This window comes from Myotis daubentonii, chromosome 5 (assembly GCF_963259705.1).
Source record: "Myotis daubentonii chromosome 5, mMyoDau2.1, whole genome shotgun sequence".
NCBI lineage: Eukaryota > Metazoa > Chordata > Mammalia > Chiroptera > Vespertilionidae > Myotis > Myotis daubentonii.
Window position 1 is genome coordinate 58,925,051 of NC_081844.1, and position 22,367 is coordinate 58,947,417.

General features: G+C 41.4%; 1 protein-coding gene across 2 annotated transcripts; it reads right to left on the bottom strand.

Moving 5' to 3' along the window:
- Nucleotides 1–1,644: 1,644 nt before the first annotated feature.
- On the bottom strand, nucleotides 1,645–15,148 carry LSM6 (LSM6 homolog, U6 small nuclear RNA and mRNA degradation associated). Of its 2 annotated transcripts, XM_059697905.1 has the most exons (5): nucleotides 14,995–15,128; nucleotides 13,489–13,592; nucleotides 8,364–8,479; nucleotides 4,998–5,111; nucleotides 1,645–1,965 (listed from the first exon to the last, which is right to left on the bottom strand). In XM_059697905.1, exons 3-5 carry the CDS (start codon nucleotides 8,455–8,457, stop codon nucleotides 1,931–1,933), a joined length of 243 nt encoding a protein of 80 aa, XP_059553888.1. In that variant the 5' UTR covers nucleotides 8,458–8,479; nucleotides 13,489–13,592; nucleotides 14,995–15,128; the 3' UTR covers nucleotides 1,645–1,930. The 2 variants fall into 2 exon arrangements, with proteins under 2 accessions (XP_059553888.1, XP_059553889.1); XM_059697906.1 differs by lacking the exon at nucleotides 13,489–13,592 and having other exon boundaries at nucleotides 14,995–15,148.
- Nucleotides 15,149–22,367: the final 7,219 nt, after the last annotated feature.

Genomic DNA, 22,367 nt, shown 5'->3' on the forward strand with positions numbered 1-22,367 from the left:
TACTCAACTTAGAACAAATGCCTTTGCTGCGATGCAACTGGAAAGCATTCACTGACCTCTAGGAGACTACAGTTAAGAAAAAAGTAATTTCAGCAGTTACACTTTTCTCATGGTTCTATGTGAAGGCATACACAGGGGACAGCTTGCGTTGGGTACAGTGCATAATACGGCCCGTTATTACCATAAAAACGGTAGCATTTCCCAAAGTCGATCTTGATTAGAAGTAGTTCCATGGTTGAAAACACTACCCACTGTAGAGCTATTAAAATAGAGAGATGGCAAGGGGGAAATAAAGACATACACCGAAAAGGAGGCCGGGGGGGGGAAGGTAGCACAAATAGGATGTACAGATTGCTGGGAGATAACAACGGAATTGCTTTCAGAAGCAGCTGGTGTAAGTGAATGAAGGGCCCGGTAACCTGGCAGCCCCGCAGATCCTAGGAAACAAATGGGAACATGCATGCTCCACTTGAAGGGACATCCATTTTCTCCCTAAAAGAAGTCGTTTGTAAAAGAGCAAATTGGTGATTTGTACTTACAGACTGGTTCCTTTTCAAGCCCGTCAAGCAGTGTTAAATTATTGAAGCACAGCGTAGTGTATTTTTGGCGTACACAGTTAAACCTTGCAAATTTTTCTGGTCACCTTTCTCAAGTTATTAAAAAATAATTGTTTCCACTTACTCGACAATCTTTAAAACGAAACAAGACAAAGTGCCACACATCTCTCTCCAGAACCATCACCGCCCCTTTCCCCTGCTTCCTGATCCGGCCCCCCAATCCTTCAAGCAAGCAATTGTTTAGACTGGGGAGGTGGGAGGAGGAAGGCCAATACAACATTCACACAATTGTCTGGTGTTCATTCAACCACAGGGTTGTCCCGAGAGCATAAACTGTTCAGAGAATAAAGCGGGGTTGTGGACATCTCATTAGTAACTTGTGAACCCCCCTCAGAGGGGTCACGTACTGCAGAGGGGCCGCCTTGTGCCAGCACTGTGCACACAGCTGCCACTTGAGGAAGGCTTCCGGACGGACACCCCTCCCTGGTCAGGAGTGAGGAGATTCTCCCCAGTCAGCTGAGCAACTGAAACCTGACTATGTTTACAAACCCTAAGCTGTGCTTTAATCTAAATGCCCACCAGACAGATGAGCAGGACCAGCCCCTCCCCTGATGTGTTCACAAAATGAGTGGCATTGATGCCAATGCTTCGGAAAGGGAGCAAGGGAATCCAACAGGTCGAACAGCACACGGGGAGATATGAGATGACTGTGGGCAGACTTGGCTTAAATGGAACGTTTTCACCCAACCAGCATACTGGGAACCTTTCAAATTTCTCCCCCAAATCAAGTTGGATTCCCACTCCCTTCTGTGGAAGAGCCACTCCTAGGTCCCTGATGCTATTTTCTATCAGGTGACTGTATCAGAGGCTGAGCTTCTGACCTCATGGACCCTCAGACTGAAACTGGATGGCTTTGTAGAATATTTTCACTCAAGTATTTTGTGTGGGAAATAGAAGGGGAAGGAATAAAGGGGACAACTCTAAGATGTTTGAATTATCATCCTGCGCATCATTTTAGTCAGTTAAGTAAGTAAAACAATCAAACCAAATGACTTAAAAGTCATGTAGGGAGAAACAAAGATCTTTCTTTTTCTTTTTTTAATTCTTTTTGCATCCTGCAGACACAGAGGTAAAAAAAAAAAAAAAAAAAATGACTGACACTTAAATATGAAAGAATTCTTTACAATTAAATCCACAACTTTATACATTTATCTTACTCACATGTCAGTGAAAAATCACCAATTATTACTGTTTCTACTTAATAACTGAAAAATCACCAATTATTATGAAATATGACAAATTATATAAAAGAACCAAAAAGATCTCATAAAAAAATATATCCAGGTCTGAAGAGTGCTGTAAGCTTGATGCCTTCACATCCTTCTCTTCTGTGTGCTTATGTATAACACTGAAAAAACAAAACAAAACATACAGACATTGAAGAACTGTCCTTAAGCATCATAACAGTAAGTTTCTTTTAAAAATATATATTGTTTTGATTTTTTACAGAGAGGAAGAGAGAGGAATAGAGAGTTAGAAACATCGACGAGAGAGAAACATCGATCAGCTGCCTCCTGCACACCTCCCATTGGGGATATGCCCGCAACCAAGGTACATGCCCTTGAGTGGAATCAAACCTGGGACCCTTCAGTCCGCAGGCTGACACTCTATCCAGAGCCAAAATGGTTAGGGCATAACAATAAGCTTTAAAAGCAACAGATTTTGGCCTGACACCTCTACAAATCGAAAGGAAATTTCCATACTACACAATAAACTCTAGAACTACTGTAGACTAATTTTATGAATCTAGACTTGGTTTGATGTTATACAGGACTGTGTTCTAGTCTTAGCTGACTTACTTTTGTGACCAGGAGGATAAAACAAAATGAATGTGAAAGTTACCAGAATACAAAAATGTTTTATGATTATAGGTACATTAATTATGCTTGAAGTAAAGTAAATCAATAAATTTTACGAGGCTAGATTCAGATTATGAATAAAGAACATATTTTCACCCATTTCCCCAACAGAAACTCTAAATTTACTGTCTAATTTTATAATTGTGACAGGATAAACAAGATCTGAGGAGCTTGTTATTTAAAAAAAAAAAAGTCCTTTTTCTGAGTTCCCTGGTGTTGCCAAAGTGCTGCTTTGCTAGGCTTCCTGTGACCACCCACACTGAAGTCTTCAGGAGAGGTGGTCCATAAGAATAAGACAGGATATAAGACAAAATGCTATGCCTGGGTCACCAAAGGTGTACCTCCCTCACATCCCCACCTACTCAGATTCTGACAGATTTGTTCACAGGGAAATTTAGAGGTATCTTGATGAAAGATCATCCTATATAACAAAAGCATAATATTCTAAGTGTCCAGTCGTCCATTCAACCAATCAAAGCATAATATGCTAATGATATGTTAAGGCCACTCAACCGCTCACTATGAAGTGCACTGACCACCAGGGGGCAGACGCTCCAACGGGTAGGTTAGCTTGCTGCTGGGGTCCAGCCGAGCTAGACGGTCTGGACATGCCCTGGAGCCCTCCCTGCGGTTCCTCCTCAGCTGGCCAACCTCCCGTATCCCTCCTCGACCCCGATTGTACACTGGTGGGGTTCCTCCACCTGGCCTGGGCCCTCTCGCAATCTGGGACCCCTTAGGGATATTGGAGAGCCGGTTTTGGCCCGATCCTGCTCAACACAGGAGCTGCCCCCTGGTGGTCAGTGTGCTCCCACAGGGGGAGTGCCGCTCAGTGAGAAATGGGGCTCACAGCTGGTCAGTGCAGTGGTGGTGGCAGAAGCCTCTCCCGCCTCTGCAGCAGCCCTAAGGATGTCCGACTGATGGCTTAGGCCCACTCTCGATCAGTCAGACATCCCCCAAGGGCTCCTGGACTGCGAGAGGGTGCAGACTGGGCTGAGGGACACCACCCCCACCCCCAAGTGCATGAATTTCATGCACTGGGCCTCTAGTAGCACAGATTAATCAGGTAAGCAGAGATCCTCTTTAAGAGTCTAGGACAGGGGTGGGCAAACTTTTTGACTCGAGGGCCACAATGGGTTCTTAAACTGGACCAGAGGGCCGGAACAAAAGCATGGATGGAGTGTTTGTGTGAACTAATATAAATTCAAAGTAAACATCATTACATAAAAGGGTACGGTCTTTTTTTTCAATAGTTTTATTCATTTCAAACAGGCCGGATCCGGCCCGCGGGCCGTAGTTTGCCCACGGCTGGTCTAGGATGTGTGTGTGTGTGTGTGTGAGGGGGGAGGGGGGGCGTTAATTGGGGAAAAAGGAGACATATGTAAAACTTTAGATAATAAAAAAAAACGTCTAGGATGTGAATGTGGGAGTCTAAAAATAACTACCACTGATTATTAATTATTACATCATGGAAAAGATATATGAAGAGAAGCATCAAAATGACAGTAAAACATCCTGGGAAATTGGACATGGTTTACATGTTGTATACGCATGTGACAGGATCCACCCTATCACTTACAGAACCTGCAACTGACTGCTATCAGTTGTCTTGAAATGTTGAAAAATCCTAACATTTCTTAGTAAATGTAAGAGATCAAATAAGAACAGTATGAAAAATGAGAGGAGAAACTCTACATGTTAGAACTAAAAAGCATATTATATATGAAGATATGGGAAAATATGGCATTGTACGACCAGGAGATAGAATACCCACACTAAGTCAGAGCGCTGAGTTCACAGCAAAGGGGCTGAGGGAGTTACCCAGAACTAAAGAACGCACACCAATAAAAAGCCCAAACTCAGGTTCCCAGAGCTCCATTTGGGGAATGGGAACAAAAAGTGGGGAGGGGTCAAGGGATAATTACCATCGTTTTGAAGTCTTCTCCTTCTCCCTAAAAATTCATATATTACTTTAGTGATAATGTGTTTTTAAATGAGGTACTTAAAAGTAAACATAATAATCACAGCCATATATTAGCTGTTAAAAAGCTGAGTAATTTTAGAACCATATTTCCTGTTTTGTCATTTTTGTCAAATTAAAAGATACAATCTCCACAGAGAGCATTTAAATGATTCACAAAGGACAAATAGGACAAGCTAACTGCCAAATGATGCAAACCAAAGATAGCAGGGAAACACTGGCCATTCTTACAGCCCCAGATTCCAGTGTGAGAGGCAGTGTTGGGGGAATAGAATAAACTGTATTCAACAGAAAGAGTTCAGGTCAGTATACCAATGCCCCTCAGTAAGGGCAGGGGAGATTTTTTAGTCCCCAAATCCATGAAGCTACTAAAAATAAACTGGTCACACTGAAGATTTGAAATATAAAAATTTAAAAGTAAACAAAATAAAACTAAAACTGAACTTTTAAGTTATCTAGAAAACCCGCTGGTGATCCCAACTATAAACACAAAGGCTTAGTTCAGATGTTGTACAACTACACTACAGAGCGAAGGAATATTACCGTTGTTTCCTCGGATAAATGCATCCCCATACTTATTCTTCAGCTGTCCATTTACATATTCTTCTGTCTGCTCCAAGGCTATATTCATGTAGCCATCCAGACAAGCCAGGACCCCTGCAGACAGATTGAGTCAAAGAGAAGATATACAAAGCAAGGAAGAGTTGAAAATTACAGGATATACCTTAGAGCTGACCATCTTTCCATTCATTGGCTCTTACATGCTTAATATAAAAATTCATACTGTAAACAACACTGAATAGATGGACGCATAGAAAAATGCCTTTATTTAATGTACATCTGAATAAAAGCTAAGAAGCATACAGCATGAAAGTAGGAAAAACAATGATCTGTCACTTTTTTCACGGTATGTGTGATAACAGTAACTTGTAAAGCCTTCACAAAAGTAACATAATAAGAATACGCCAAATATAACACCATTCTTTGAAAACCAAAAAAATGAGTAGGCAATTATGCAGGAGCAAATGACCATTAGCCAAGACTCTTCCCTTCCAGGGGCATTTCTTACTTTAGCCACTAAGTGAAATACGGGTCTGGCAGATTTATTTCATTCTTTCACAACAAGTACTGCAGCAAATGAATGTACTCCAAGGTTAAGAGGAAGTCTCCACAATCTGTTAAAATAATAGAGGAGGAGACAGCAGGTGCTCCTGAAGGAACAACTTAAAGCTGTGACTCACAGTGAAGAGCAGCTTGAGAATACAAGGCAACATATTGCATTATAACACATCCCTTTCTGTTTGTTACAGTTATAATATTTCAAATCCAGACTAATACAGAAAAATGGCCACAAACATTCTAGGGAACTTTCAAAGAAACTGGGTGAATAGTTTTCAAAACTGAGTCTCTAACTTAAAGAGGTATTTTCTAGAAAAATAATTTAAGTGAAAGCAAATACTACAGATTAGATTCAATTAACCAAGTTGACAACTTCATTTAGTCTCAATTTCGTTAGTATGCTCCTCACTCCCTGCCTCCGGCCCCATTCTCCTCTAAACAAAAGTTTCTTTTCAAAATTGTATGTGTAACGAGAGCACAAAACATTCACCTAACAGAATTCTGCTAAAAACTGGAAGCTTTCAGAGAATCACAATGGATTCTGAACATTAACAATTATCTCTTATCAAAAAGTTTATGATACAACTCTACAGTTTATTTCCTGCTGTATTAATTTTACAATTAAACCACAATTGTAAAAGAGCAAGAAACTTCTGAGACCTGGTCTGCAAATCTGTTTGAAAATGCATCAAGAGCATTTCAAAATTAAATGTTCACTTCTAATAAAAATAGCTATTCTCAAAGGAAAGGTTGTGTCTTTTTTTTTAAAAAAAGAAAAAGGTGCCAGGTTATAATTGTAACACCTTCCTTACTCTAAGGGATAAACTACTATAAATAATAGAAAATAAAGTTTTCGTTAAGCTTAAAGAGAAACTGCTACAAAGAGCTGGTTTTTAGTAGTATTTAACCACAAAATGAGAGCTCTGTGTAGTAATACTCCCAACAGTGTACACCACTTTGCTTTAATAGTATAGAAGCCATGAGCCAGACATTCAGAAAGAGAAAAGTTATGACTACCACCCATGTGAAAGGTTATTTAGCCTCACTAGTAAACAGAGAAATATAAATAAAATGAGGTATTACTTGTTGCCAATTAGGATGAAAAAGTTGAAAACAAAGCTAATACAAGGGTAGGTGAGAGCCTAAAGAAGAATGAACCCTCTGCTCCAATGCTCTTCGACTCAGAAATCTTAGCCTAGGGAATTGATTCTAAAGAAATAGTTGGACAGATGCTCAAGATATGTCAAAGGAGCAAATATGTTTATAACAACAAAACTGATAAACCCTTAAATGCGCATTCATAGGGAATTGGTTAAAAATTAACACAAAATTATGGTACATCCACACAAGGTAACCCCATGGAGTCATTAAACACTTTATATTGTCAGATAACTGAACATATTTTTTACTATTAAAAGAAAAATCAGGGTGCATGTATAGCTGATCCCACTGATGTAAAACTATGCTTATATGGAGACAGATCCAGTTGGTAAGGCTGATTGTCTCTGGGTAGTAGAATTTTGGGAGAATTGGCTTTCTTCTTGAGTATACTTTTCTCTAGTATTTGCTTTGAAATTTATAACAAAACAAAAAGTCCCACATATATTACATTTATAAATAGGTAAATTTTCCCTAAAGAGCAGAGACAAAAAGGTCCAGCTGGTTGGTCTCCTCAATGAAGCGGGTACTGAGAAGATATTGAACACAGTGTTCACTCTAATCACCTGCTGAACATACTCAAATCTCTAGAAGTTTATTACATACTCTTTTAGGTTCATCAAAAGTTCATGGATGAGAAGCAGTACAGAGAGACTTTATAGTATCTCACTATTTAGTATAATCCACTGGTTTCACTAAAAAATCCTATTAAATTGGAGATGTTATTAATATCAAGAAACCAAAGCAGTATATAAACAGCAAGGCGTTTGTGTCATGCATGAGTCTGAGTCCTAGTTCCTCTCTTACCAGGTGGGGATAATCAACGGAGATCTCAAAGGACTTATATGAAGATAAAATGAAAATTAAAGTGTTGAGCACTCATTGGACCCACAGTAAGCTCTCAATAAAATTAAGTTTGCATGTGTGAAATAAGCTCAAGAGATTACTATCATTATTCAGAAGAGAGATGAAAAATTATTCAAAAAGGAGACTAAGGAAAGGCCATAACATCTGCTAACGAATTAGTTTTCTGTACCTGTAAACTAGTCCAGGTAATTTAACATATCTTAATTTTGGAAGACTAGAAATTTAGTAACTTAAAAAATGGAATTTGATACCCACGCAATTAATTTTAGTAGTGTCGCAGCCTTAAAAAGAGCATTCTCTAAAAGAACAGAAAGGTGTTTTTGGATAACCCGCACATTATGCGAGTGGGAAGTTTATGCTGTAACATGACACTGTCTAAATAGCTGCTGCCAACCTTCAATACTTCTGCAAAACAAACGCTATTGTGCCAAGGGTCCTTCAGTATCCAGCCAGCTATTCACGCCTGAGGCGACTGGGAATCCTTGGCTGCTACCAGGGTACCAGGGAACTGAGGCACACAGGCTCTCAAAGCAGAGACAGGAGACGGGAGCCACAAACCACACCGGAAGTCAGAAGCACACACTCTGGTGTCAGTTGTGTCTCTAAAGGGGATCAATCCAGGGGAAGAAAAGAGGTGGGCATAAAAACTGTTGACAACCAATGATTTTTGAGATTCACTGGGTATGTTTAAAAGGTTGCTAAAAATCAGTTAGTCATATTTACTTATTTAATTACACCAGTGAGGATGAAGCAGAAAAATATTACCTCGATAATCCACTCCAGAATTTAGTTTTACCACCACTGGTCGTCCAATGATTTGCTTTAAGAAGTCACTGGGAGTTTGCTTCCGTAGACTCATTGTAACAATCCTGATCAGAAATCTGAAAAGGGGCAATAAAGGCAAGGACAAAAGTTAATTAATGAACCAAAAAAAAAAAAAAAAAAAAAAAAAGAGCCTGAAGGCCTTAACATATTTAAAGGACACCAAGCATCAATGGAGCACATGTGAAGACTCCACATTATTCTACCACCACACAACAGCTAACATGTTTCAGGACCTACTAGGAGCCAGGAACTAAGTGATGTGCTTTCCATACATTATCTCATCAGTCCTCACATCGACCCTCTGACACAGCCTCATCGTAGAAGGGCCCTGTTCTCAACCACTTGTACTACTGCCTCACACACAAATCAGTATACCCATTCATTGAATGCTTGTGTTATTTATGCAGAGCACTCTGCTAAGATCCTTATACACACTACCAAATTTAATCTTTACAAGAACCCTGGGAAGGTCTTAATATCCCCATTTTGGTAATGAAAATAAAGGCACACAGAAAGATGAAATAATTTGCTCCCAAATGTGGTGAAACCAACATTCAAGCTCAAATCAGCCATATTTTAAAGTCTATTCAAAGGTTCTCATAATTTAAGTTAAATAATTTTCTTTTCCAAGAGAAGTCAACATCCCAAGTTAAATAACAGAAAATACAAGTTTTAAAAACTACTCTTGAATTTGGGACCTCCTCATCCACTGCATCTCCCCAAGGCCTGAAAAAAATCTTAATGTGATCAACTGATTATTTTGCTCAGCAAATTTTAATTTAACTTTTCCACTGAACTGTCAGTGTATTTTTTTTGCTACATACTCTCAACAGAACTAAAATCACAACTACTATTCTGGATAACCACTATTCATTCAGGACTCAGACCACACAACAATGTTATGCAGTTTTGAACACAAGGAAAATAAAAAACAAAGTAAATACTGTAACAGATTATATACCTTTAATGGGTTCAGTAAAAACAAATCTTCCCATTCATTTATAAACTGCCTTATTTATGTGCTGAACATGTGCCATTTTGTGGATGAATAGATCCAGAGACTATTAACCCTGAGGGCCTGATATTGACTCAACTCATGAGTCTTAAGTTCATTTCCTATCAGATGCTAAATCCCATTATGCCAGTTTCTTCATATATAAGATCGAGATCAAACTAGCTATTTTGTGTTAAAAAACTAGTAAGATGCATCATGAAGTGAAAATCTAGTTCACAGGGATAGTATTAACTGCCTTGTTCAGTTAACAACAGAAAAAAGAATACAAACCTAGACTATTAGTTGTTTAACTGATTGTGTCCCGGTTTTTTGTTCGTTTTTGAGTTTTTTTGCATTTTTTCTTTTTGTTGAATTTATTGAGGTGACACTGGTTAACAAAATTATACTGGTTTCAGGTGCACAATTCTACAGTGCATCACCTGTACTGTATTGTGTGTTCACCATCCCAAGTCCATCACCATTTATCCCCCATACCCTCTCACACCTCCTCCTTCTCCCCCCACACAAGCACCACACTGTTGTCTGTGTCCATGAGTTTTTTCTTTTTAACTCTATCCCCTCCATCCCCGACACCCAACCCCACCCCCTCGATAGCTGTTAGTCTGCTCTATGAGACTGTCTCTATTTTGCTTGTTAGTTCATTTTGTTCATCCCAGACTATTAGTTATTTAACTGATAGTGTTAATATTTTAAAAATCTTATTAATGTTCTCTCCCCTCACCTTTAAAAAAAAGCTCGGCTATAGCCCTAGCCGGTTTGGCTCAGATCAAGCTGTGGACTGAAGAGTCCTGGGTTCAATTCTGGTCAAGGGCACATACCTCAGTTGTAGGCTCAGTCGGAGCTGTGTGGGAGGGAACCTACCACTGTGTTTCTCTTACATAGAGTTTCTCTCTCCCTGCTTCTCCCGCTCCCTTCCATTCCTTCTAAAACATCAATGGAAAAAATATCCTCGGGTGAGGATTTCCAAAAACTAAAATGAATAAATAAATAAATAAATGTACAGCTATATTCTTGTAAGCTTATCAAAGATCATACCTCTGCCATTACTAGTAAGCCTCATCTTTACTCCAATTAACACCGATTTCTGTCTGAAGGCATTCAACACTTCAAACTTTCACCAGCACCTTAGTGGCAGGCACATAGGCTGGGTAGGGATGCAACACCAACAAGATATGGCCTTGGACCCTTGGAATTTATACTCCAAAGCAGACCACACACACACACACACACATACACACACACACACACACCCCTTGTAAAAGGAGAATTTTTAAAAGTTGTATGTAGTTGGACAGAATTTTGCAGAGAACAGCACACAGAAAGATCAGAGGACTTCTGGAGGTGACACCTGAGCGGAGTGTGAAGGAAGAGTCCACCGGCTGGAAGGGCAGAAAGCTTGGCGAAGGCCTTGGACAGTGTGAGGAGAACATCGACACAGGCAGGGAGGGCCAGCTGCCGCCTCCGAAGGCAGCAGGGCCACATTCCTGGGGAGCATGACTAAGAGCTTGGCCTGGAGCCTCTAGGGCCGTTTCCCAAACATGAGCCTTTGGATCACTTGGAGATTCCGCTTCAGTAGAACCAGGGTAGGAACCCGGGATCTGTTTGCACAAGCCTAGGAGACTCCTATGAACCGGTGGGTATGGGAAATAGTGTCCGTGGCTGGGGACACGGGATGGTTGAAGCAGAGACCTGCATGAGTACCACTGTCCACTTCAGATGGAGTGGAGATGTGCTCTGGCAGCAAGTTTCACATCTGGTTCTACTTGACCTGTCACCAATTACTGTCGTATATTCTTTTTTTTTTTTTTTAATACAAGTCTCTTCTCCCTCAACAGACTGTAAGCCACATGAAAGGAGAGACAAATACCAAGCTTTTCATTTATTCTCCAGAGCATCTATATTCTGGCAGATCTCTTGAAAAATATTTTAACAGTTATTTGGAAAGAGGATGTTGCTTCAAACACATTTTATCCATCACTTTAGAGTCCATAATTTTTACATTTGTCTTCATTAGGCTTCCTTGATACTCCCTTTTACTTAATAACTTGCCCATAAATCCATTTTGTATGAGTAAATTGGTCTCAACATCACAATTTTTCCCATCACTTGGCTCACGTGAAAACTTTGTTTTCATCTTTGAAACTGGATAAGGCAGAAGGAACAGTTCTGACCATTTATGAAGCAAGAGAACAGACGCTTGAACCATCTATATTATAAAAGGCCAGTGGCCGTAATGCAGTAACGACCAAACGACCGGTCACTAGGAGGTGCACTGATGGGTCCCCAGGTCCTGTGGGTCTGGGTCTCGTGCAATGTCACACACTGAGGCTTTAGTAGACACATAAGAGGAAAAAGGCCTCCTTTCTGCAGGGTCACCTTGATAAAACTCCTCCCTTAAAAATTAACGCCACAACCACCCTCTATGCCTCCAACCCCGGTTTGTTCTAACTAAATTACCTATTTTCACACATGGCTATTCAAAGGCAGAAGCTTCTGAGAGTTCTGAGAACATCTGCAAATCGCCCTGCAGAGATTTCCTTTAGTAAAAAAAATGGGGGGAAAGAACCAAATTTTACTCATTCAGGTATGTGCCAGGCATTAGAGTCCTGAGCAATTCACAAGGTCACCAGGTGAGGTGGCAAGCAGAACCAAGGCTTGATCCCAAAGCCCAAGCCCTTGCAAAGGCACAACTGCCCTTTGGACTATGTCAAGGTTCTCCTGTTAAACAGGCGATGGCCAGAGAAAGTGAGAGGGAGCCTAAATTATTGTAAATCAGCCCATAAAGGACTATAACGACCAGAAAGAAATATCTCTAATGTAATTTTGAGTCATGTCACTGAGCAAAAAAACACGTAAATTCTTGTTTCTTGGCCATGTTCACCTGGAAATTTTTGCCTACTCTTAAAATATTTACAGCTTAGGGTGAAAAAAAAATTTGAAAAGCAAAATATTGCTATGAAACATAATATTACAACCCAAGTAAATATACTTTAGCAGAATATATCAGTCTGAGAGGACATCCAACACTGAGAACGGCTCTCCTTTCTAGCGGACCTGTCTCCCACAGCAGGCTCCAAGCTTCTGGGGGATCTCTGGTACCTAAACACACTGCCCAAGCCTGTGGAAGGGGCATTTAAGGGCAGTGCTAAGACAAGTCTCCCGTCCCTCCCCTCGCCAACTATGGCTATAGTGACTAATACAGTATCATTCATGCACCTGAGCAGCTATAACATAGTAACCACCAAATAAAATATGGAGAAAGGAAAAATGTTTCTTTGTTGTCCAAGAAGCACCTGCATCTGAATCAACAGAGATGCTTGCTAAAATGCAGATAGATTCCTGAAGCCTCCCCAAAGTCAGGCTGTCCAGGCAAGGGGCGTTGGAACTCACATCAAGTTCCCCAAATAATCCCCGTAAGCAAATGGTTCCTGACCAGGAGAGATTTTGCCCCCAACCTCAGGAACATTTGGAAATGTCTGGAGGCATTTTGGATTGTCCTGAATGAGGATACTAGATACCTACTGGTATCTAGTAGGTAGAGGCCAAGGATATCGCTTACCCGTGTTCAAAGGATAAGAAAGCCCTCCCTCACAAAAAATTAACTGACCCAAAATGTCAATTTCGGGTGAGAAACTGCTGTAAATCCTAAATCAAAAAGAGCACTGTTCTCTGGTCTCGACATCAAGTTTTGAAAAAAAACACCTTCGAGGTGGAACAAATGAGAACAAACAGCTAAGTTCTAACGGGATGACAGAGTATAAATTGTAATTTATTAAATACTTTATCCCAGCAGTTAGAGAATCTGAAAACAACTACTGTCAACAAATCTTGAAGGGGTTGTCCTTCTAAATAAGGATTTCTAGCCCTGGCCATGAAAATGGACCCTTTCCCATTTTCAGTGCCACAAATCCCTCGGAGGATAGAAATCTCTGTTACTTGGTACAATTGTAAAAGGAAAGATTCATCCGGGGATGTAAACATCTCTTCAAATTCTAGTATCGAGTGTGCCACAGTTCAGTAGACCACCGAGGCAGCATCAAGGGTACTCACTTGGGAGGCAGGACACCTGAGTTCTAATGCCAGCTCTGCTACTTAATTAGCCGTGCGCCTCGGGTAACTCATCATTTCACCTCTCAAGGCCTCAGGCTCCTCATCTGCAAAATAAGGCAGTTATGCTAGAAGATCACTAAAGTGACCAGTCAGCCAGCCTGCGCAGCAACTCCAACAACACACACACACACACACACACACACACACACACTAACATACCCTCTCAAGATTCCTTCGCAAAACTTAAGGAAGTGGACTTGCCAGACACCACCATTTAACAAACAGAAAACAAACAACAAAATTCCAAAGACAGGCTCACCTTTGCTGGTTGGTGTATTAGAAATGTATTATCAGCTATCATAATTTTGGTGCAACAGGCACAGTCCTACATGAATGATGTAAACGACTAAACTATTTTGTTAAACAATTTGGCAATGTGTATGAAGACCTAAAAAGACCTTAGTAGAAGGCAGCACCTATTCCAATCATTTCACTTCTCAAAATCTAGTCCAAGTAAAGAATCTAAAATACAGGTTTTTTTAAAAAGTTTATCAGGGTATTGCTAAAATGAAGCAAGAACTCACCAATATCCTAAATGCCCCAGAGTTGGGATAGTTGAGTAATTTGGGGGACATACATAATGATGGGTTAGGGAGCCAATCAAAAGAATATACAAAATTAGAGATGTTATTTAGAAGATTTTTTTTTAATTGATGAGAGAGACAGGGCAGGAAGAATTTTTAAATAAAACTGGAAAACTAAATATACTGTGAAGTGACCAAATAGGTAATCTTAGCTCAAGGAGAAATGAGCACAAGCAAGAGTAAAATAGGGAAAGAAATTCTAAGTGGAGGGTTCAGAGGATGGTTTTCTCACTGAGCTCTTCAGTACTTTCTTTTTTTCTACAATAACCTGTACCTCTAAGGGGACCACACTGAACCACGAGCACCTTACCTGCACCCCCCGATGCTGGAAGCCAGAGCCAGAACCCCGGCCAGCGACGCGCGCCCCTGCACACAAAAGCCCTGTGCCAGAGCTGACCACCGGTCAACGGCAGGTGGGCGTCCCCAGCCTGGGAGGGTGGGCCAGCCCGCCCTTAATTCCTGGGGACCCGGTGCAAGCACCCCGATGGCTACAGGCTCGGCGGACAATGTCCTGCAGCCCTAACAACCCGGCGCAGCGCGGCCGTGCCCGGAGTCCGCTTTCCCGCCGAATCCCCAGGCTGAAGTCGGGGTTCCCTGCGACAGCCTGGGGTGCACTCGGAAGCCAGATCCGGGGGCCCCGGCGGGTGCCGTTCGTTACCGCGCGGTCCAGGCGCCCCCGCGGGAGGGGCTCTCGGGAACGGCTCATCCCGGCGCTGACCACCCCGGACCTCCCGGCCGCGCCAGGCGCCACGAGCGCGGCCTTCGCGGGACCGGCCTCCCGCAGGCTCCGCGGCTGCTCCCCACCCTGCCCCGGGCGGCGCAACACCGGGGCTGGGAGTGGCCCGTGCGTCTGCGGGCTCACCTCGTGGCTGGGACCAGGAATGCCCGCTCTAGGAGCCCCACAAGTCCAGCCTCCGCCAACGGGACGAAATCGAAAGTGAAACCGCGGAGGCGGCGGCACTTTCCCGCCTCAGCCAATCACTGCTCCCCTGGCTACGGCGGCCCGCGGGGCCAAAAGAGCCCAGCCTGGCGGGAACGCGCAAATCCTGAAGTTCAGATTCGCCCGAAGGCAAAGTCCGTGCTGCGGGGTTAAATGGAAAGCGCTGGTGCTCTCTCCTTTAACAGAAAACCCCTCTTAAAAAAGTAAAAACGGTAAGAAAAACAGGAAGTGATCTTTCAGGCAGAAATGTAAGAAGTAGCTCGAAGTCATAGGCAACTAGAAATTACTACGAAAGTAATGACTATACACACCCAGAAATGTCCTCGAATAATTGAAAGCAAATAAATAAATAAAAGAAGGAGCCTCAAATATTTAAGTCCACCTTTGGATTTTGACTTAAGTGTGTGACGATGAAGCCATTATTAGCAGGATTTGTTTCCGTGTCAACGTTAATTGACACAAATAGGATTAAAATCACCAAAGTAACTCTGTATTATAATGGAATAAATTGCGTTCCATTACAAACTATTTCTAATTGGAAATGGTGCGCAGACATTAAGTGCTGCTATGGGAACCTGGTTTGGAATTTTGCTTGACTTCTCAATATTCTTGCTATAAATGGAAAGGAAGAGGTAAATAAGGAAACTGTCAAACCGAGACTTGATTCCTTTTTCTACACACATGGCCTCATCACATTAAATCTTATACTTTAATTCTACATAATTTGTAACACCATAAACAGTGGTGATTTCTTTAAACAGATTCTTAACCCTAAGTGTTATAGAATCTAAGAGGCAGAATTTTTTTCTAAGACAAAAATGAATTCCTCCTCTTGTAAGCTAAAGAGATGAACTTTTGATTGATATCACAGATAGGGAACAACTGGGCATGGTTTGCTACAAAAGACAGACTTTCCTGTATCCTTCTATAAAAGCTCACTTTGGGTAAAGACCAAGCATTATGGATTTTTTAAAAGACTGTATTTGAAGTCCTTGCAGTATAAAATATAATGTAAACACAAAATTTAAATAAAGTATTAATTAAAATAATTAGCTGCAAAGAACATACAAAATCTATACTAATAAAAGGGTAATATGCTAATTAGACCGGATGTCCTTCCGGACAAAGCCATGGTAGCGGGGGCCGAGGCAGAGGCGGTTAGGGGCGATCAGGCCGGCAGGCAGATGAGCAGTTAGGAGCCAGCGGTCCTGGATTGTGAGAGGGTTCCCAGATTGGAGAGGGTGCAGGCCGGGCTGAGGGACCCCCCCGCCCCCCCTCCCCCCGCACGAATTTCATGCACGGGGCCTCTAGTAGAATAGAAAACCCTGTCCCTTAAAACCTTTTTCACAAAAGACATCAAATTGTACCATATTCCCCACTACTTGTTTCAATTATTTAAAAAAAGAAGGTTTGATTCATACCCTCTTTCCCTTTGCCAGACAGCCCTGATGGAGTCATTAAGACTGGTGTGGTGGGCAGGGGGTCATGAGGAGTTTTAAGGTCATGGTTCATCTTCAGAGGCAGCTGTAATCCTTTCCAAGGGGCATGGACTGTAAGGGCCCAACTAGACAAATGGGGTGGGCGCCATGAATTACTTCACAAGCCAACAAGTTTACCTAAATGTGTTCATCCAGAATTCTTTCAGCAGCTTATGATTGGCTTTTACCAATTCACAAAGCAACTTTCCATATTTCACAGGGTGTTTTTAGTATCTTTAATTTTGCAAAGAATCAGCAGGATTTTTCTGAAGACTAGTCCACCAAGAACTCATCTCCAAACCCATGGACATAAACATTAATTTATTAAGGCCATAAAAATAAATAAGATAAATCATAACAGTAATTTGACAAGATTTCGTTTAGCTTACATAGTTGTTTAGTTTAATTTTTAAAATTGACAAACCTACATTGACACATCATTATCACCCAAACTCCATAGTTTATATTGGGGTTCACTCTTTCCCCTCCCCCCAATGTTTTTATTGATTTCAGAGAGGCAGGAGAGGGAGAGAGAGGTAGAAACATCAATGATGAGAGACAATCATTGATCAGCTGCCTCTTGCATGCCCCCTACCCGGGATCAAGCCTGCAACCCTGACATGTGCCCTGACGGAACTGAACCATGCGTGACCTCCTGGCTCATAGGTTGATGCTCGGGTATGGTTTCTGAACCACAATGGCCAGGCATGGGTTTACTTTTGGTGTTGTACGTTCTATGGGTTTTGAGAAACATATTCTGCACGTGCCCATTATGACAGTATCATACAGAGTATTGTCAATGCCCTAAAAATCCTCTCTGCTCTGCCTATGCATCCCTCTGTCCCCACGAATCCCTGGCAACCACTGATCTTTTGACTGTCTCCACGGTTCTGCTTTTTCCAGAATATCATAAAGTTGGAATCCTACAGTATGTAGCCTTTTCCGGTTGGCTTCTTTCACTTAGTCATATGCATTTAAGTTTCCTCCATGACTTTTCATGGCTTCGTAACTCATTTCGTTTTAATGCTGGACAGCAGCTCATTGTCGCTATACCACAGTGTATTTATCCCTTTCCTTACTAAAAGATGTCTCGGCCACTCCCAAGCTTTGGCAGTTATGAAGAACCTGCTGTGAACATCTGTCTGCAGGTTTCTGTGCGGACGCAAGTTTTCAACTCGCGGTAAATGAGTTGAGTTTTCAACTCTTTGGATAAAAACCAGGGAGTCAATTGCTGAATTATATAATGAGAGAATATTCAGTTTTGTAGGAAACTGCCAACCTGTCTCCCAAAGCAGCTGTACCATTTTGTATCCCCTCCAGCCACGTACGAGAGTTCCTGTTGCTTCACAATGTCACCAGCATTTGGTATTTCCAGTGTTTGGATTTTGGCCATTCAGTAGGTATGTAGTGGAATCCCACTGCAGTTTTAATTTGCATTTCCCTAATGACATATGATGTGGAGTATTTTTCTAAATAATTTAAATAGATTTTTATTGATTTCAGAGGGAGAGGAAGGGAGAGGAATAGAGAGATAGAAACATCAATGAAAGAGAAATTGTACGGCTGCCTCCTGCATTCCCCCTGCTGGGGACCGAGCCCACAACCCCAGCATGTGCCCTGACTACGAATCAAACCGGGGACTTCTTGGTTCATGGGTCAATGCTCAATCACTCAGCCACACTAGTTGGGCTGGAGTATTTTTTTTTATATGCTTATTTGCTATCGGTATATCTTCTTGGGTGAGGTATCTATTCTGATTTTTTGCCATTTATTATGATTGATTGATTTTTTTAATCATTGAGTTTTAAGAGTTTGTTGCATATTTTAGATAATATTTCTTTAACAGATATGCCTTTTGCAAATATTTTCTCCCAGTCTATGGCTTGTCTTCTCATTCTCTTGAACATATTGGGTATTCTTAAAATAGGCAAATACTAGTATAAAAATACTAAGGTGAACTCTTGCCATTTCATTAGTTGTTCCAAACTTCTAGAGTCCTATTCCTTTAAAAAAAATATGTCCTTTAGAGTTTCATGTTCATAACAAAAAGTATCATGTCTAGCTTATTTTTTAAAACACCCACCAACCTTGTGGACATGTGTGTGATTGTATTTTGTTGATGCTGCTAATAATATATACAAACATGGAACTGGATTGGCCAACAGTCTCCAGAACAGATTTGAATACCCGAATCAGTGTTAGAATCCTAAGAATGCTGGTTGCTCTTCCTCAAGCAATGCATTACTGGTGAAGTGCTGGCATGCACCTGGGCCTTTCCTGGACCTTCAGACTGGACAATAAAGACATCTAATCTGTTACACCCTCGTTTTGGACTATTATTATCTCCCTTGTATCATGGGATGTGAAAGATACCCTATAGTTATTGAATATCTCCCCCCCCCCTCTCTCTTTTTCACAGTGTAGCCTTTCAATCATCACAAGTATGGGCAGGGTCTCAATTCCAACTCTCTACCCCAAATGGGCCCAATGCCTTCTCTCTTGTACTCCTGGGCATTAAAACTGCCACTTCCATTCTTCTTTCTTCTGATCCAATTCAAACCTCATCACCTTCTGGGTGACTGTGAGAGCCTTGAAACTGATCTCATCAGTTGGAGCCCAAGCCCCTTCTCTTCAACCAGGCCAACTCCTGATTGTACTTTAGGTCTTAGCCCAAACATAGATGCCTTAGAGAAGACCTATTTTTAAATATACATTTTTATTGATTTCAGAGAGGAAGGGAGAGGGAGAGAGAGAGAAGTAGAAACATCCATGATGGGAGAATTATTGATCAGCTGCCTCCTGCACATTCTCATGTGCCCTGACCAGGAATAGAACTGTGATCTCCTGGCTCATAGGTCGATGCTCAACCAATGAGCCATGCCGGCTGAGCGTTATAGAAGACCTTTGATAATCCCTCAGACTAAAATATTTTTCCTCTTGTTCATGATCATGTACTTCTCCTTTGTGCCCCTTGTGAATGCCGCTATTAAATAACTCGTGTGTGTGTGTGTGTGTGTGTGTGTGTGTGTGTGTTTTCTTCCTCATGTGTACTCTGTGAGCCCCGGGCCGATGTCTATATCATTTAATATTGTGCTGTAATACCTTCTGAGGAGTAACATGAGCTCATGGACTGATGGACAAATTTCTCAGGAAAGCCGTTGTGCCTTTTATTTTTGACACAAGATGGGACATATTCTACATCATGGGCACTTGGTTTCAGATATCATGTTTGAGATGCTTAAATAAATGCTCGGACTTCACTGGCCATCATTTTGGCATGACTTGCATTTCAAAAGCGATGGACTCCAGGTCTGAGCTCCTCTGCGCAGAGCCTTTCAACCGCCAGGATGCTTTATGCGCCACTGTGAACTCCAGAAAACCTCTCTCAGCTGTAAAACTCAGTGAAATCGGTGTGACGCTGCCCTTGTATTTTAATCAAGATGAACTTGAAAGGTGAACATTATAAGTGGGAGAAATTATTTATAATTTGGTAATAAAAGTTTATGTCCAACACTCCAAATTTCATACATCTGCGATGTGCTGGCCCTGAGATATAAAACAATTGGAGTTGCCTTTACATTTGGCCTTATATGAAAGGTCATAAATTAGAGTGATAGCATTCGTCCTCTTTCCTAGCTCACAAAATTTCCATATTAACTTCTTCACCTCAAACATAAATGGTTACCCAGCTGCAAAGAAAAGAGTTGCGTTGGCCTTTATGAATTATGGTTTACGTTGGAAATCTGCGGAACACGGCCTGCTGCTCGTCTTGCACTGGAGCTAATTCTGCCGCAGTGAAACTAATTAAAACTGTATGGCCAGTTCAAGTCAAGACAGCACAATATACAAAACTCAGGCATACTTTAGATGCCAGCAAATGACATGTGGTTCTTTTAACTCTTAAAAATGCATTTCTACATCTTTCAAGGGTTTTCTCTGCTAGAATACCTGCTACCACATTTATATAAAATAAATTCAATTTTCAAAATGTTCCTAATGTGGTTTTAACGGATAATGTGAAAATTTTGATTTTTTTTAAACTACAAAAACCCCACAATCCGTTTCTATTATGACATAGCATAACTAAATTCATTCCAAAATATTAATGAATTGGACCAGTGCTTTAAACATTTCCAAAAAATGTTTACAGCAAAGAAAAAAGAAAACAACAAAACATAACAGATGTCCTTGATTTTCTAGGGTGGCTTATCAAATCCATATGCTGTGTGTGTGTGTGTGTGTGTGTGTGTGTAAAGGTTCCCTTTGCAAGCACTGTAGCGCAGTTAAAATGAAGCGTATTATACACCAGCAGGGTCAGTCTCAAGAACAACTGCAGAATCTTAGGCCTTCATCTCGGCCCTAGATTCTAGGGAGAATGCAAAAATGTAATACTAAATGCTACTTCTCTGTAACTTTTAGCATCAGAAGCGTGTTTTTTTTTCCCCCCAAATTCTGGATTAATAAACATAATGTAGCTGAAAATCACCAATATGTTAGCATAAGCTCGTTTATCTCAATTTTGCTTTTCTTAAGTAGTTAGCTATTTTTCTCTCTAATATCAGGAGAGATGGATGTCTCTGCAGTCATCGAAGCCGTTGCAGTGAGAAGCACATGTGTTGTTACCTAAAACTCCTAGGAGCAAAGGCTATAGTTGTCTCTGCTGTAACAAAGTCTGCACCAATGTCTGGACAAACTTCTAGAAGGTCACCACACAGAGAGGGTGATCAGCTGTCTCAAAACACAACACTGGCCCGGCCAGAGTGGCTCAGTGGTTGAGCATCAACCTATGAGCCAGGAGGTCGTGGTTCAATTCCTGATCAGGCCACATGCCCGGGCTGTGGGCTCGATCCCCAGTGCGGGGCATGCAGGGGGCAGCCCATCCATGATTCTCTCTCATTATTGATGTTTCAATCTCTCTCTTCCTCTCCCTTTCACTCTGAAATCAATACAAATACATTAAACAAAACAAACACTGTCCTCTTTTCATATCTGTCCTAAAAAGAATTGGGGGAACTGACAGGCATCTCCATAAATTCTAACTAGAAAAAAGGATAATACCCTTTTACCTTGAGAGTGTTCTCTACCAACTCAAATGAGAAGAACCCTAACTGCCTCTATTAGAAAGAGAATCGAGGCCTTTTGATTTATGCTGAAGAATTGAGGCAAACAGGTTGCAGAGGACACCAAATGTGGGAAGGACAGATACAACCTCCACCTATCAAGAGCCAGGACGGATGTTACCATTTCTAGATTGACTCTAATCACACTCCAGGGAGGAGGTGGGGGAGGGGACTGAGTTGTAGGTGTAGGCATTTGCTAGATTAAGGTCCATCCTACCATTATGTCCAAATGACAAGTTGTTCCCTTTTTAATAAAGTCTTGTGAATTTGTTCAGTGCCTGACAAAGAATAGGTGCTCCTAAATATCAAAGGATGACTAAATGGCCAGGTGGATGCATCCTCAGCTGGTCCCAGGATCACAGCCCCTGGGTATCATAGCTTGAATAAATGTTAAATAAAATATGAAAGAAAACAAAGTTCCTAGATGTGGGTTCTAAATCAGAATCTCAGCACTTCTTGAACCTTTTCCCCCCAACACTAATCACACAACTAATTAATAAACATAGCTTCACTGATGATTATTAAGTGCCTGGGCCTGCTGTCCCAATCGGATTTTTGCCTCTGTTCCTATTCAGGAGCAGCAAAGATCTCAGAACCTTCATTGAAGCTTACTTTTCACTCTCCTCTCTACACAGAGAACACACCAACCAGTTCAGTGCATAAGTTACCCTCTATTGCACATGAAGGAAAACTAGGG